Source organism: Fonsecaea erecta (genome assembly GCF_001651985.1).
Source record: "Fonsecaea erecta strain CBS 125763 chromosome Unknown Scaff5, whole genome shotgun sequence".
NCBI lineage: Eukaryota > Fungi > Ascomycota > Eurotiomycetes > Chaetothyriales > Herpotrichiellaceae > Fonsecaea > Fonsecaea erecta.
Window position 1 is genome coordinate 1,351,793 of NW_017387248.1, and position 15,864 is coordinate 1,367,656.

Below are 15,864 nucleotides of genomic sequence, written 5' to 3' on the forward strand. Positions count from 1 at the left end.
CCTCGAGTTCGGTGGCAGAAGGATCCTCCAAATATACTAGATTGAGAGGAGTCAAGACCCAACAACTGTTGCTGTAAGGCTACGGGGCTGAGCACATCGCGTTCAAGTCTTGCTGCTTCTCGTATATGCATGCGATGACTAACGATGATTCGGTAGTTTCATTGGCTCCTAGACAGGTAACTGGGTGAGTCTTACCCCACCAATCGATTATATACACCAGGAACCCTAAGTCTCAAGTCGTCGTTGGGATTGGAGACGGAAATGCGACAGTGCCAGACCGTGTCCTTGGTGCACGGTCCACGAGAAGCCTCAGGAGCCACGCGCCTCACCCCTCGTTGTACACTGTCGACCCGCGCATTGACTGAGGGAAATACTGTTGAATGAGTGGGAAAGTTGACCCACCCCCAATCTACCGCTTGAACTTCGATCCGTATCAACCTCCAGGCATGATCGTCCCGTGCCAATGACGGGTTATATATCCTCCAGCCTATTTAGGCAACAAGCTATATCGCAAGAGGCGGCCCGGCAGCTAATGAACCGTATTCCTTGGGTCTACTCAGAAAGCCGGTGATGTTACACTGCTTGTATGACTGCCCGTACTCCCCCGGCCACTTCCCGCTTTGACGATGTTAGGGCTAATTTGAGATCGCTGAGATAATCTGACTGGCACAGTATTACATAAATCAACTCTTTCAAATAGAGGCTGTATTCGATCGTTGATTTTCTTTGCTTTGGGTCGGAGAGGGACTATATCACACCGACGGTGGATTAATACGCCTTGCAGCCGAGAGCGTGATACGGGCGCTCGTTGGCATGATTGCCCAACTTCAAAAGAGAATCAAGAATTGCCGATCCCCGAGTGGATAGTATTATTCCATCATCTTTCGAGGAGGAGCCAGTGGGAGTCATCGGGTGAACCGTTCGGCGACCACCATCAAAGACGCAGAACGTTGGGATGGCGCACGCGCACATGCAGCAACACCAGCCTATGTGAGCCGTCGTCGAAAATGGAGAGTGGGCGCCAAGATAGGAGTGTGCCGGCGAGGGAGCAGGAACATGCAGCGTCGACAAAGCGTAAGCGTGCTCATGATGCGAGCCTACCAGATGGTCAACGTGCGCTATTAACGCTTGCGCACTTGCCGCTCGAAATCTTTCCCATTCGAATCCAAGGAAAGGCAAAGGCTGCTTGCAGATACTGTACGTCGAGGGCCTCGCATGGCACAAGCGCAACAACGTTGCTGACCCGGCCTGGCAGATCTTGATATCTATGCACCTACCACCTTCCGAAGACTTCAGCTCCAGGGTGTTGCAGAGGATCTGCCCTTGCTCCGCCATTACATTCCCCTGATTCTTAGCAACGAGGTGTCATTCGTCGCCATGTTGGCAAATTCCATGCTGCAATTCGACTTGAGGGACAGACGACGTGACGGTGTGTCTCCACAAACAAAGGGGTTTTACGATGTGACCATTCAACTTTTCCGCCTGTACCTCCAGTCGACTGCTGATAAAGTGTCTGACTTGATCATCTGTACGATGCTGCTTCTAGCAGCTTTCGACGTATGGCGCCCTCCTATTCGAGGACGAGATGTAGCGAGTTGACCAAAGTGTAGAACTTGACACTCAACCATGACGGTGCTTGGATCCATTTGAAAGCGGTAAGCGAAGCTATAATGCGCAGAGGTGGCCCTCAACGACTGCCGTTTGACGGCTGGCTTGCGACTGTGGCTGACAGGCAAGTGTTTCCCTTGCATTCGAGACCCGACAGACTGACAGCGTGATCTCTCTTCAGCTTCATCGCACACGCAGAGTGCCGAAGAGCGATCTTCCGCCAGCCTGACCCTGCAGCTTACGAATATGGAGGCCTGGATCGTCCCGTACACCCATTTTCACCTGCCCTGTGTAACCGGATAGCGAGGTTACCACCAGCGTTCGAGGAATTTTGTATAAACGAGCGCCCGGTGGCAGCTGTGATCGACATCCTCTCTGACGTGTCTGCTTGGGTGGACGCTGTGAACGCAAACGCCTCGGAAGACGAAAAAGAGTATTTGATTTGCAACAGCTCACTGCTCGAAGAGAATCTTAACAACGCCACGAGATGCTTTGAATTGCTTGAGAATACCCATCTTCCAATCCAAGAGCAATATGTCCTCATGGCCTTGCAAGCTTACTGTTCTCTGATGGACTATAGCGATAGGGGACGCTTTTTGAATCTGGCATATCTCCAGATCCATGCCGGACTTCTTCCCTCCAACTTCTCCTTTCCCGACAATGCCCATCCACGGAATCAACAGGCGGAATGGCTGACTTGGGTCGGCATGATGATGCTTGCAAGCTCCCACACCAACGATCTCACATGGTCACTGGGCATGAAGATTCTGGGCGGGCAAGGATTGAAGCACAGTTGGATGCAGAAGATTAGAGTTTGCGAGAAGTTCTTGTGGAATGGGAATCTCTCCTATCAAGTTCTTCGCAAGATTCATTTCAAGCGCAAGGATCCCGGTACATTTGGATGAAACCTCAGAATTCTCCGCGGTTCATGCGTGTTCGGTCAGGGAACTCGCGTGTCAGCCTGACAACAACCATCCGGGATTGCCATCATGGATGTGGGCCATTCAGCAAGGGCAAGGACTACGACCCTCCTGTCGATCTGCAGCCTTGTTGTGATGGTAGCAAAGACGAAAGACGGGAAGCGCTGTCTCACGAGCTGATCTGGCACTTCAGGTGATTGCAAAGGAGAGCGGAACAGCCCAAGCAAAAGAGGGTCATTAGCGAGATGACCGCAAAGAAACAACTTCAAAGCACAGAAAGTGGGATCCAGCTCATATTGTGATCTGAAAAGGGGATCATGACGCTTCTCCGCTCAACATCCACGCTCCGTCGGAGTAAGCATTGCAGACTCAACACCCCCCTGCGAATGGTTTGGCAGTTCCGGTGAAACCGAAGCTGTATCCTGTGGCAAGCGGATCGTTGAGGACAGTGTCCGTTCTGCCGCCTAGACATGACCGGAAAAGCATTCTAAACACCCAAGAAGTCGTCCCAAACCCTCTAGCTTTGGGTCTGATATGAGGACCGTTGCTACGGCTCAATCAGCTTGATTCCACACGAAATTTCACTGGCATGCCGTTGTCTCCGGTGCCCATCCTGCTACAGATTCTGTATATCGAGTCTCAATGCCAAGCCGATTGTGGAACGGCACACCGTGCATGCTGTGGTAAGCAGCTAGCCCCTGCATCCCTTCAAGGGGTCGACATAAATGATGATATATCGTACGGCTGGCCGAGACACGAGAGTGCTTAGGCGGCAACGGAGTTCATGGGGTAATACGAAGCTCCGACCCACCCGCACAAACTCAGCGAGGGAAGACACAGAAAGAAAGGCTACCGGAATAGTGGAATTGCCGTCTTAGAACAATGCGTTGCCTGTTTGCTTGCTTGCTTCTTGCTTGAAAAGGCCGCTTAGGCAGCCCCATATGAACAGTTGCTGGAAATCGCCATGCCAATCATGCAAAATGTACAGAACTCCCCTCAATTTGTGGACAACCCGTGAGAAAAGAACCGACGACATGTTGGTGATAATAACACTCTCCTTGTTTTCCCAAATGCTGAAACGAACAATGGATAGATGGGTTTTCTTGTAAACCTCTTCAAGTGCCAGCGAGAAATTTTTTCGAACGATCGACTCTTCGCAAACACCACACGCACCCATCCCTTCCCATGGGGGGAGGGGGGGCTGACATGTAATGCATGCTTGCCAGCCAGGCTCAACCGGTAAACCTACTCTTGGCCCGCAGGAACGCACCGAAATAGTAGAGACCATACATACCGGCGACTCCCACCCCGGAGAGGCCGGCGATGACGGTGACGCCCTTCCCAATGCCGAGATCGACGTACATGGACCTCGAAAACTGCACAAAGCCCGCCGCGAGCATGGAGCGCGCGAAGTCGTTGGCGGCGAACAGCGAGGCGACGTACTTGGGGTAGGCCAGGGCGATGTAGCAGATGATGCTCTGGAACATGCAGAAGCTGCCAGCGGCCCAGATGTTGATGCCGATGGTGGGGGCGATCCAGTGAACGTCCGCGCGGGCGGTCCAGGCGAAGACGAGCAGGCCGATCGGGGGCCCCCAGACGCCCGCCATGCCGGGTCGGAGCCACTCCTCCTGCTCCACCGCCTTGCCCTTCTCGGCGTGGTATTTGCGCGCCCGCGGGATGAACCAGCGCCGCAGGTAGACGTAGTAGGAGGTCAGGCCGAAGATGCAGCCGGTCATCAAACCCAGGAAGATCAGCCCCAGCTGGCCCAGCGACATCCCGTACGTGCCCAGGTAGACCAGCGGGAAGGCCTCGAAGAAGGAGTAGTATGTGGCGTAGACGAGCCCGCCGTACAGCGCCGCGTAGAGCACGGCCGGGTCCTTGATGGTGATCTCCAGTGGGCGCACCAGGGCTTCCCAGAGGAGCGTCTTCAAGGGGATCGGGTGCAGTTCGCTCTCGGCCCGGTAGCGATCGTCCCCAGTGGCGTTGCGAAGGCGCTTCGCTCGGTTGAGCAGGATGGTGCCTGGGTAGGTTTCGGGTAGGAAGGGGAGCAGGAACAGGATGATCCCGGACATGATGATGACTTCGTAGAGCTGTGGAAAATCCGTCAGTACAACATGACGATACTTCGGAAATGAAGGTGAAGGGAAAACTCACCGGCCATCTCCAATTATGAGGCACAGCATATCCAGCCATCAACGGGCCGACAGCAGGGCCGCAATACATGGCCGCAATCCACCACACATAGCCATAGGGGGCACTGTAGATGTCGTATATGTCTTCAATTGACGCGGCACCGCTGGCCAAGGCGGGACTGCCGAACAGGCCTTGCAGCCAGCGGAGGACAATGATGGCGGGGAAATTGTCGACGAAGGCCAGGCCGATGGAGACGGCGAAAAAGGCCACGAAGGACCAGAGGTAAGGAGGGTTCCGGCCGATGCGGGGGATTTCGCTGATGGGAGAGAAGAACATGGGTCCCAGACCATCTGGCAAAGAGTTAGGACCGGAGGCTACATATATTGTAAGGTAGAGGTGCCCGACGTACAGCCAACGACATACATGGACAGCCCCAGGCTGGCCACGATGATAGAGACACCGTATCGCTCCTGGATGGCTCCGGCGGTGGGCGTGATGATGGAGGCCGTGCAGTAGACGCAGAACGTGTACAAGTTGACCACGGAGAGGGTCCACATCTTCTTATTCTCGGACCAGTTGCGTGGGTTCTCGGGATCGTGCTCGTCGGTCCAGGACACGACGACGAAGGCCGCCTCGTCGTCTTCCCCGCCGGCGGACAGTGTCATGTTGTCTTTCTCCAACGCGGTGATGGTGGCAGCGGCCTGCTTGGGCAGGATCTTCTCCAGGTCGCTTTCGGCCGGAGACGGTGCTGTGTCGCGGTCGATCGGGAGCCTCCTGGAGGGCTCGAAGCCAGGTTTCTCCTCCGGGTACAAGAGATTCTCAGACCGGAGACCCAGCAGGCGGAGGAACTGGCCCGCGGGCGTCTCTTTGAGGAAGTTGATCATCGTTGGGGTGTGCTGGGAAAGAGAAAATGTCGAAGGGATTGTGTGTGTGAACTGGTAGACACTCCTGCTCCTTCTGCTGCTGCTGCTGCCGCCACAACCGGTTCGTGGTAGCCATCTTTATATACATGGCGAGCTCACGGCTCTGGAACCCGGTGCTAGACCACGCCGAATTCAATAATGGAAAGAGATCCCAACGCCGCTTGTTGCGGAACAGGGCTGGCGGGCTGGCTAGCTGCCTGAGACCCATGGGCACCTGGGCCGCGCTGGATGCATACACACAGTCACACGCATACACACGATCCGCTGATGATTGATAACGTACCTAGCCGTACAAGTCGGTACATAGTAGCAGCCACCCAACAAGCCAGGTTCAAGGCTCAGGGTTTAGTGGCCTAGCCAAACAACGTTTGCCCAACTCAGGAGCCGATGGACCATTGGATTGGTGCGTAGCCTGGCAGCCACATGTGGGCGCTGGCGATACTTAAACACTTTCCGCATTGGGACTCTTGCGGCTGAGCCTGATAGAAAAGGGAAAGTGTGTGTTTGGTTTGGCTTGCAGCCCTGCAGCACAGACGCCAACCTAGCCGATGCCCGTGGTGCCCGATGGATTGCCCGTCGCTTAATAATGAATGATTGCTGAAAAGAAAACCCTTTTTTCTCCCGCTGCATCGATCGGTGGCTTGCTCGTCGCGCCTTGGCAGCTAGATGAACGAGTGTTTAAAGGGGGAGGGGTGTTGCTCGAGAGAATGTGCCGTCCAATGGTTCACCTTTTGGAAAGAAAGACCGTATTCAGCAACCTCTGCCCATCACGATAGTGGACGTCAGCTCCAAGAGATGCACCTGTTATCGTAGGCTGTACCTCACACCGCAAACCAGGGAAGAATATCCAGCCCTGTGTCCTTCAATTAGGCGAAGATATCTTTGCCACGATCTAGTGTCGCTACTACTTGCGTATACGAGGTCCAGAGCCGTCCCACTGGTATTCCTGCGTCGATCATCAAGTCCAGTCAGTCCAGAAGTCCAGACTGCGAAAGCATGCATGCAGGTACTGAAACAGGCAACTGTTTGATGGTCCCGGATCTACCGCGGCTCGAATTGTGGGCGTTCGCCTATTTCGCGTGCAGTTATCACTGCAGAGTGTCTGTTCAAGGATGGAAGATGTTCTGCAAGTCAGGCTCGTCGCCCCTTACCCTACCTGCCGTGCAGTGCAAAACTGTCACCCCCATTAAAATCTCGAATACTTTCTAGCACGTGGGTCCCGGAAAGGACGCCCGCTACGCACCAGGGCTGGAGGCTGTAGGCACACCACGTTGTCTTAGGCGACCCTGTGATGCAATTTGACAGTTAAAGCTAGACACTCGACTTTTGAGGGCTAGATGGAAGGACTTGCTTGCGTCCTCGATAATTTCCACCTTTGAAGCACCGTGTTTTCCATTGGGGGAATAAACCAGTGGCTCTTCCATACCTCACAGGTCCCATGGAATATGTGGCTTTCTCCAGGAACAACAGAAAGTCTTGAAGGTATGTGGGACTTGGAAGACATTTCGATACAGATTGTCTGTCCAAGTCATGCTTAACGGATTGCGTGCTCGGCAACTTATTGAGCGACCAATGCCTTTGTCGGTGAGGAGCAACATCAGTCTCAGACGTCGGTCGGCTCGGTCGGCCCAGTCGGCCCCCTCCAGCATGGAAGATCGGCTGGCATGTTCCCTCCCTCACCCTCTTTCTACTATAACTCGAGGCATTAAGTACCGTGAGGGTTTCCCAGCCATGTCACCATCTCCTTCCACTATTACGCCATACCGCCGAACGCAGAAGAACAACCTAATGGGCTCGATAGACGGCTCGTCGCGGAAGAACATCCTGTTCCTGATCGCCGACGATCTGGGAAAATGCCTGGGCTGTTATGGGGCGAAGGGGCTCCAGACACCCAACATCGACAGGCTCGCGGCTAATGGAACAGTGTTTGACCTCGCATTCACCAGCACCGCCTCATGCAGCGCCAGTCGCACAGTCATGTACACGGGTCTGCACCCACACGAGAACGGGCAGTACGGCCTCGCAGGGGGCACGAGCCATTTCCAGTCCTTCGACCACATCCAGTCGGCACCCACACTGTTCAATGCCCTGGGCTATCAGACGGGCATCGTGGGCAAAGTACATGTTGGGCCCGCGGCCGTGTTCCCTTGGGAGTCGAGGGAGGAGAGCGAGACGAGGAATGTCGCCTGGGCAGCAGAACGGGCGGAGGCATTCTTCGAGCGGGCCATCGAGACGAAGCGCCCATTCTTCCTCACGGTCGGATACGTCGACCCGCACAGAGACATCACGACCCGGAGCGAGTTTGGCAATGCTGAAACGTGTGATGGCAAATTTGTCGCCCCAGACGTCCAGCCCGATCAAGTTGAGATCCCGCCCTGGCTGACCGACCTGCCCGAGACACGGATTGAATACGTCGAATACTACAAAGCCATTGCACGGCTGGACTACGGTGTCGGGCTGGTCCTGGACGCCCTAGACCGTAAGGGCCTCGCAAGCTCGACCTTGGTCGTCCTGTGCAGTGACAACGGCCCTCCGTTCATCAACTCGAAGACCACCCTCTACGACGCGGGGACACAGCTCCCGTTCATCGTGCGTCTGCCGGGAAACTCACACCCCGGAACGCGGAATCCCAACATGATATCGTACATCGACATCCTACCCACATTCCTCGACTGGGCGGGTGCACCGCTCGACTTCTGCGCCCCGATCGAGGCTCCGGCCAAAGGCCAGGTGTGGACAAGAGAAACCAGACCACCGCCCCCGCCCCGCCGTCTCGGACAGTCCTTTCTACACATTATCGAGCGCTCCGACGTCCTGCCGGACGACCAGTGGCAGCACCACGTCTACGGGTCGCACACTTTCCACGAGATCGCCAACTACTGGCCGACGCGGGTGGTGCGGGGCCGGCGCTTCAAGTACCACCGCAACATCGCGTGGCAGCTGGATTTCCCGTTCGCGTCGGATCTGTACGCGAGCCTGACGCTGGAAGGTGTGCGGAGGAACCACAGAGGCCAAGCTCCGTCCGGCAAGCAGGAAGGTGTGGACGCGAACGTGCTGATCGGCGCCCGCTCGCTCAAGCAATACGTCCGCCGCCCCGCCGAGGAACTGTACGACCTGGACGCTGACCCTCTTGAGGTATGCAACCTGGCTGACCAGCCCGCGCACGCGACCGTGCTGGCGCAGATGCGGCGCACGTGCGAGGCCTGGCAGGACCAGACGCAGGATCCGTGGCTGCTACGCGACGGCCAGAGCGTCATGGCCCTGCGCCGGTACGCGGGCGAGAAGCTGCACATGCCCCGGGCGTTTGACTTTGTGCTGGACTCGGCGGCGCTGGAGGGCCTGGAGCGGTACGCCGTCGACGATCCGAGGTTGGTGCAGGGGACATAGAGGAATGCATTTTCCTGTGGCCTGTTGTCGAAGATAGACCATAAATGGGAACAGTAGAAACAAACTACGGCTCTCTACTCGGTGTGGGTGTGCACAAGACAAGATTATAGAAGCTTGCCCAGCACGTCGGTGGCTGAGAAGATATATGTGGCTCGGATAGATTACATGTTAGACTCTTTCATGGGCTTTGCGGAAGCGAGGATGGGGAAATTCCCCGAGACTGGGATCCTTAAGGTCCTCGTTTTCGAGAAGCTGGTCGCTGGGCGTGCTGGCTCCAAGAAAAGCTTAAGCCAATATCTACCAACCGAGCACGAGCATGGCGACGCCGAGCGAGTATGGTGGCGGTGGCAGATGACGACGGCATGCTTAGGGCCATGCGTCGTGCAGTTCCGATACCGGTGTCTCAGTGCCAGGAGTCGTACTCGCGTCCAGAATGCTTATCGCTCTGTCTACGAAGGGCGAGCATATAGATCCGAATCATTCATGCAGGACACCCTGATTGAAAATATATATCAGGTTCGACCACAAACTCCGGCATGGCCAAACCAGTGGCGCTCATTGTGGGAGCTGGCATCGCCGGTCTGGCGGCGGCCTGGTGGCTGGACAAGGCTGGCTGGCAGTCGATCGTCGTCGACCGAGCAGAGGCCTTTCGTGTCGGCGGCTACACTATGACCATCTCCGGGCTCGGACACGAAACCGTCAAACACATGGACCTTCTAGACGAGCTGCAATCGGTTTCCCAGCACTTTGAATACAACATCATCAACGACTGCTATGGAAGGGAGCTGTGTCGCGTCAAGTACGTTGACGTCCACGGCGGTGGCCTGGACGCGCTGGCCGTTCGCCGTGACGAGTTGGCACGACTGCTCGCCAAAAGTCTGCCGGACAGCTGTTCGATCCGGTTTCAGGAGACGGTGAGGGAGTTCACTGATGAGGGAGACAAGGTTCGCGTCGTGCTCGCCGGTGGCGATGTGATTGAGGCAGACCTGATGATCGGCGCCGATGGATTTCGCTCTCAAATTCGCCAGAGTCTGTGGAAAGACACCGAGGGCGACTTCCTGGAACCCCTGGGTTACTATTATGCCGCGTATAATTTCAGTCAGGAGGCCGAGACGCAGAACGATTGTCACTCATTCAACCGCCCGGGCCAGTTGGACATGCTGTTCGCCCTGCGAGGCAAAGGCATGACGGCCATGCACATCTGGCGCGAGGACCAGACCTTGTCGACCGAGAGTCCTCAAGACAAGTTCAACATCCTCCACCGAATAACAGCCGACAGTGTCCAGCAAGTGCGTGATGCCGTCGACCGTGCCGACGAAGCAGGCGCTTTAGTGAACATGGACAGTCTCACGTTGGTCAAGCTGCCTCGATGGTCACAGGGTCGTGTGCTTCTCCTCGGCGACGCTGCGCACTGCCTCACGCTTCTGTCAGGCCAAGGCGCCGGCATGGCACTGGTGTCGGCGGAGATCCTTGGTAAAGAGCTCCAGAAGACGTCGGACGTACTGGAAGCACTCCGAAACCATGAAGCGAAGCTCCGTCCGTCCATTGAACGGCTGCAGGCGCGCTCCAGGCGTATGGCGGCCTGGTTCATCCCGAAAAGCACCCTTGCCTACTATTTCCGCAACCTGGTTCTCAGGCTCTTGCCGTATTCGTGGATCGTCGACTTCCATGCCAGTTCGCTCAAGTCGGAGATTGAGTTGACGTGACGGAGAGAAGGACCGCAAGAATAGCAAGTCATAGTCCCCTTTGAGAGATAAAGAGGTCACGATATTCTTTGACATAGGGTGGGTTGCATGGTTGGTATTTGTTGGAGTAGAGGAGCTTTGATGATGTCGACTCGTATCTCTCTCGTACTCTTTTTTTTTTAGATTCTTCTAGACTCTCTCCCCCGGAAAATAATAACACTGACCCCATGTGCACCAATCGTTGGCCTAACGAGCCTCGCTAGGCCCAAGTCAAAGCCTAGAAAATTCAACCACTAACGTTTCAACACCCCCCGACATCGTTCGCCGCTCACCTTCTACTTCGAGAACCCCTGGACTATGAACCCACCCAGTATCTCCAGTGTTGAGGGCGAATCGTCCGAGAGAGACCCGGTTCCGGGCAGAAAACAGACATGTACACAATGTCGGAGTAGGAAGGTACGTCTGCCCCAATTGCTTGAGACTCATTGCCAATGCAAGAGTCGGTGCTGAACTTCCCAAGGTCCGTTGTGATGGAGTGGTTGGACAAGAGCAACCCTGCAGTAACTGCTCCAGGCTGGGATTCAGCTGCTCTTTTCTCCATTTACAACAAAGCGAAAATTCTCTCACAGCTGGATCGCCTCCTAAGAAGGCGCGAGTGTCGCGGGCGTGCAAAGCCTGTCACTCTATGAAGGCACGGTGCAGCGGAGAGTCCCCAAGTTGCAGTCGGTGCTACAGCAAAGGCATTGAATGTGTCTACCCTCCACGCGACAGGAAACATCTTGGAACTAGCCCTCTCGCTGTTGGGCAGAAGCCGAGTGGCGTCGCTTTCGAGGGAGCTTCAGACATAGCATCACGACGAAGCCCCTTTGTCGCAGAGCAACCCAGTCCAAGCCAACCAGCAGCGTCACCCATACGACAGTAAGTCACGTCGACACGAGATTCGGGCCATGTTTGACTGGAGATAGCCCACCCTTGCTCACACATGAACGGGTCCTGGAAGCCATTCAGGCCTTTTTTCAGTACCTCCAGCCACTTCCGGGCCTCGCCATTCTGCACAAGGCATCTCTCTTGCGACTAGTTCACCAAGACCAAGCTGACCAGGCATTACTGGCCTCGATTGTCGCAGTCACTGCTCATACTGCAGGTGCACCAGCAAGTCACAGGGAGATCAGTTCCCGATGCGCCGACTGGGCAGAGGAACTGATCCAGGCTGAGTTCAGACAGCCTTCCATCTTTAAGCTGCAGGCATTGTTGTTCGTCATCAAATACAGAATATGGACCGGTGCCCACAATGCCGCGTTCCTTCTCATGGCCCAACTCACACGATCCGCATTCGCCCTGCGCATCAACCACGAAACATTACGGCCTTCCTTTTATGTTCAGGAAGCACGGCGCAGATTGATGTGGGCCATCTACATTCTTGACTCAACAATGGCGTGCGGGCTTCAAGAGTATACACTGTGCCCAATCACCGCAATCCACCTCCGCCTTCCGGCTATGGAAGACGACTTCGAGCTCAGCAACGAGAACGTGTCCGACCATATCCGGGACCATGGGCCTCAATCTGTCCGTTTGGGCATATTAGCTTATTACGTACGCATCATCAACCTTCACGATGAGATTATGAGGTAGGTATTTTCCTCCCTGAGCCTGTATCCGTTCCGTTCTTACGCCAGTCAAGGTGCAAGAGACAAGCCATGTCTTCAAAGTCCGATGTCCGGGTAATATCATCACGCTTTCAGAGCCTGGAAAAGGATCTGGAGGCATTCGTATCGAGACTGCCTCCAGGCGAGCAATATTCTGAGACGAATCTGGCTTTGCGAGCGTATTCTCCGCGCCTCCCACGCTATGTCATGACGCATGTCTGGTGGCATCAATGCCACTGTCAACTCTTCCGTGGTACCATTCCCGCACTCGGTGAACCGCTGCCGCAAGAATATCTGGATCATCTAGGAACAGATGTGGTGTTCGAAAGGCAGGTCAAATGCCTCCTTCATGCGCACACAATCGCCGAAATTTTCGCCTCTCTCCTCGAAATCGAAGGCAACTCATGGACACTCGAATACGAAATGGCCGAGTGCGCAAATAGTGTCACAGAGGTCTTGCTGGCTGGTGATGCCGCGCATCGAGACCGACTAGGTATCTCAACTGAGGACATAGTGCGGGACGTCACCGTCTGTTTGCGGTTGATCTGGCACATGTCTCGGATGTACCCAGCTGTATCTCCCATGGCAAGTTGCTGGCAATTTTGGCGTGGAAGTTCTGGCTGACGTACGCCTTAGATCGTAGACATCGAACAGGCACTGCTTTCTGCGTCACATGGCATTTTGGAGAGACCACGACCCTTGAAGACCACAAGGGAAATCGTTCCTAGGCAATTCGTCTCAAGACACACGGTACTGGGCAGCGTCGGTTTCACAGACGACAGCCCCAAGCTCGAAATGGTCCCCCCAGCAAAGGTCCGGACACCTATTCAACCTCTCGAACCTCCCAGCATTGGCCAGACTACCTTGACACCACCGGAAATGCCCAGTGACGCCCATCCAGCACCTTTTCCACGGGGCGTACCATTTCCCCCTCTTGAATCAACGGCAAATGTGGAGCTAGGTGATGCATTTCCCTACCTAGAGTCGGTATCCAGCGCCTGGGATCAGATGTCACTATTCCAAGACCCATTTGATGGCTTTGGACAAGGTTCAGAGGGGGTCCTCTGATGGTTCTCGCAATCCTTTCACAATCCAGAGCTGCTGAGGCGACGGGTGTTGGAGAATACCGTCCTCCACATGGAAAGTATGTCGGCGGCTGGCACGGCTGTCGGTGCCGGTGCACATAACGCCGCTAATCCATTTCAATCCTTCCACTGTCAATCTTCTTCCCAAACAGGCGATGGTGCAATCGTTTGGAGGGTTCTATATAACGCCGGCTTTGACTCCGCCTGCTCCAGACCCGGGGTATCTTTATTGAATTCCGTTCGACACGTTGCACCCGCCGGGCCTCGATCACGATGGCGCTCAAGGTATGGCACCAGCTAACGCCTTACCTGGTTTTCAACTCATGCGTCTTTCTTCTGGGGGCTGTGATGTTTGGCATGTAGGTTCCATTTGCCGTTTGTGCAATGAATTTTGGGCTAATCGTTTTAGTGATACCGGCTCCTTTGGTTCATTGCAAGCCCTTCCGTCTTTTTTGAGCCGCTTCGGAGTCCTCAATTCCAAGGGGAAGTACGCACTACCACCGACGCGGAAAGCACTGATGAACTCGTTGCCCTGGACGGGGAAGGTTCTTGGTTGCGCCACCGTGGAAAGGATTATCGAAGCAGTTGGGTACAAGAAGACCATGTACGTTGCTGGAGCGATTCAGATTGTGGGAATTATCAGTAAGTCCTTGCCCAGGCAGGAGTTGGACCTTTGTGTTGTCGTTGTGCTGAGATTCTACGTAGTCGAATTGACGGCACACAACTGGGCACAGTTTACCATCGGCCGTATAGTGGCCTACTTCGCGGTCGGGCTGGTTGAAAACGTCGTGCCGTCCTACAACGCCGAGACGGCCCCGGCAGCTGCACGAGGTCTTTTGTCGGGTTCAATCATGGCCGTTACAGGTCTTGGTAACCTCCTCGGGGCCGGACTGTCGCGAGCGTACGCGACCACCCAAACGCAGAAAGGCTGGATTATTCCAACGTCAATCCAGCTCGTTCCCGCTGTCGCATTCCTCGTCCTGGTACCTTTTACTCCTGAATCTCCTCGTTGGTACGTCCTTAAAGGTCGCAAGCAAGCGGCCAAAGCTGCCCTCGACAAGATCAGACCTAAGCATGATGTCGACAATGGAGCCACGGCTGCCGAGGTGGAAGCGATCGATCAGCTTATCGAAGAATCGAAGGCCAACGAGCGTTGTTCGTGGTTGGATATATTCCGTGGCAGCTACTTACGACGTACTTGGGTGGGTGGCGTTTTCGCTGTCGACTACGCTAATGGTGCTGACGTCGGATGCCACAGATCTGTGCGACACTGTTCGTCCTAGAACAAATGAACGGGAACCAGTTTGTCCTATCCTACGCACCGACATTCTACGTCCAACAGGGTCTAGGCTCCATGTCCTTCACCTACAACATTATCGGAGGGGCGCTCGGGGTCGTCGGATGTCTGGCGGGCCTCTTTCTCTTCGACATCACAGGACGCCGTCCCTTATTCATTGCTGGGAGTGCCGTGGCAACTTTCCTTCTTTACCTCGCCTCGGGTTTGGGTCTGATCCATAACCCGAACCAAAGCGAGACCTATACTCTCGTCGCCTGCTTTATGATCCTCCCGGCCTTTTGTCGGATATCGGCCTCCAATTGTGCTTTCCTGACAGGCGCCGAAATAGGAGGAGTCAGGATGAGGAAGAAGATAATGGTAAGTCGCGGATGGAGTTGCCTTTGAAGTTTGCGTGGATCAATCTAACTCCGCCGACAGGCTTTCGGTACAGTTTGCGACGTCGTAGCTGCGTTCCTGGTCACCTTCGTGACGCCCTACCTATTACCCGGCATGGGTGTCAATATTGGCTGGATCTTTGGATCTGTGGCCCTTTTTTCCACACTCTGGGGTGCTCTGTTCTTCCCAGAACTCAAGGTGAGGATTTTGAGGCTGGATCATAACTTCGTGTCGAAGGCTGTTCGCGCCGACGCTAACAAACCTGGCGATTAGGGTCGATCTTTGGAGGAAGTGGACGAACTGTTCGCGGCCAGACTCCATGCATGGCAATTCAAGAAGTACGAGACCTGTGGAACGGGCCGGCTGCTGACGGCCATTGAGAACGAAGGCGTCGCGCTGCCTGTGAAAGCCCAGGGGGGCAGGGCGGAGGTTACGCATTCTGAGATCATCACGCCAAAGTCGGGCGATTGAGACGCCTCTTCCTCCGGGATATCAAGAGACGAATTCCCTATCTCAAGAGCTCTGAAGAGCCGAAAGCATACCCTGGAGTGTGAGCCGGGCTAGGAAAAGATTGAGACCTCAGAAATGTGATGCATCGTGCTGGTCCAGCTGTCAATCATCCGTCGAGCTATGCATTTTAGTCTCTGGCCCTTCAGCACCGCACCGCAGCTCGTTCAGACTCGACAGGCAGAGGTGGAAACTCGCGTTTAGAAGAGAGAGTCGTCGAATCGGGAGTGTCCGAGCTGCTCGAAACGAGAAGGGTTTGAATGGCGTGCAAAGGGCATCACCAAGTGTCAAGCAGGCA

At 55.1% G+C, this 15,864-nt stretch overlaps 6 protein-coding genes across 6 annotated transcripts; 5 read left to right on the forward strand and 1 right to left on the reverse strand.

Moving 5' to 3' along the window:
* Positions 1 to 1,007: 1,007 nt before the first annotated feature.
* Positions 1,008 to 2,513, forward strand: AYL99_06555 (hypothetical protein; the record flags this gene model as incomplete). The annotated part of the gene is made up of 4 exons (XM_018838064.1): positions 1,008 to 1,197; positions 1,256 to 1,557; positions 1,611 to 1,699; positions 1,790 to 2,513. The coding sequence occupies 4 exons, from the start codon at positions 1,008 to 1,010 to the stop codon at positions 2,511 to 2,513; spliced, it is 1,305 nt and encodes a 434-aa protein (XP_018692624.1).
* A 1,247-nt stretch (positions 2,514 to 3,760) lies between these two features.
* Positions 3,761 to 5,545, reverse strand: AYL99_06556 (hypothetical protein; the record flags this gene model as incomplete). The annotated part of the gene is made up of 3 exons (XM_018838065.1): positions 3,761 to 4,618; positions 4,683 to 5,011; positions 5,071 to 5,545. The coding sequence occupies 3 exons, from the start codon at positions 5,543 to 5,545 to the stop codon at positions 3,761 to 3,763; spliced, it is 1,662 nt and encodes a 553-aa protein (XP_018692625.1).
* Positions 5,546 to 7,315: 1,770 nt separating this feature from the next.
* On the forward strand, positions 7,316 to 8,971 carry AYL99_06557 (hypothetical protein; the record flags this gene model as incomplete). The annotated part of the gene is made up of 1 exon (XM_018838066.1): positions 7,316 to 8,971. The coding sequence occupies one exon, from the start codon at positions 7,316 to 7,318 to the stop codon at positions 8,969 to 8,971; it is 1,656 nt and encodes a 551-aa protein (XP_018692626.1).
* A 536-nt stretch (positions 8,972 to 9,507) lies between these two features.
* AYL99_06558 (hypothetical protein) lies at positions 9,508 to 10,677 on the forward strand (the record flags this gene model as incomplete). The annotated part of the gene is made up of 1 exon (XM_018838067.1): positions 9,508 to 10,677. The coding sequence occupies one exon, from the start codon at positions 9,508 to 9,510 to the stop codon at positions 10,675 to 10,677; it is 1,170 nt and encodes a 389-aa protein (XP_018692627.1).
* Positions 10,678 to 11,341: 664 nt separating this feature from the next.
* On the forward strand, positions 11,342 to 13,370 carry AYL99_06559 (hypothetical protein; the record flags this gene model as incomplete). Its single annotated transcript, XM_018838068.1, has 4 exons — positions 11,342 to 11,574; positions 11,622 to 12,284; positions 12,338 to 12,875; positions 12,939 to 13,370. The coding sequence occupies 4 exons, from the start codon at positions 11,342 to 11,344 to the stop codon at positions 13,368 to 13,370; spliced, it is 1,866 nt and encodes a 621-aa protein (XP_018692628.1).
* Positions 13,371 to 13,660: 290 nt separating this feature from the next.
* Positions 13,661 to 15,530, forward strand: AYL99_06560 (hypothetical protein; the record flags this gene model as incomplete). The annotated part of the gene is made up of 6 exons (XM_018838069.1): positions 13,661 to 13,746; positions 13,797 to 14,029; positions 14,093 to 14,589; positions 14,646 to 15,041; positions 15,102 to 15,257; positions 15,333 to 15,530. The coding sequence occupies 6 exons, from the start codon at positions 13,661 to 13,663 to the stop codon at positions 15,528 to 15,530; spliced, it is 1,566 nt and encodes a 521-aa protein (XP_018692629.1).
* Between the last annotated feature and the right edge of the window lie 334 nt (positions 15,531 to 15,864).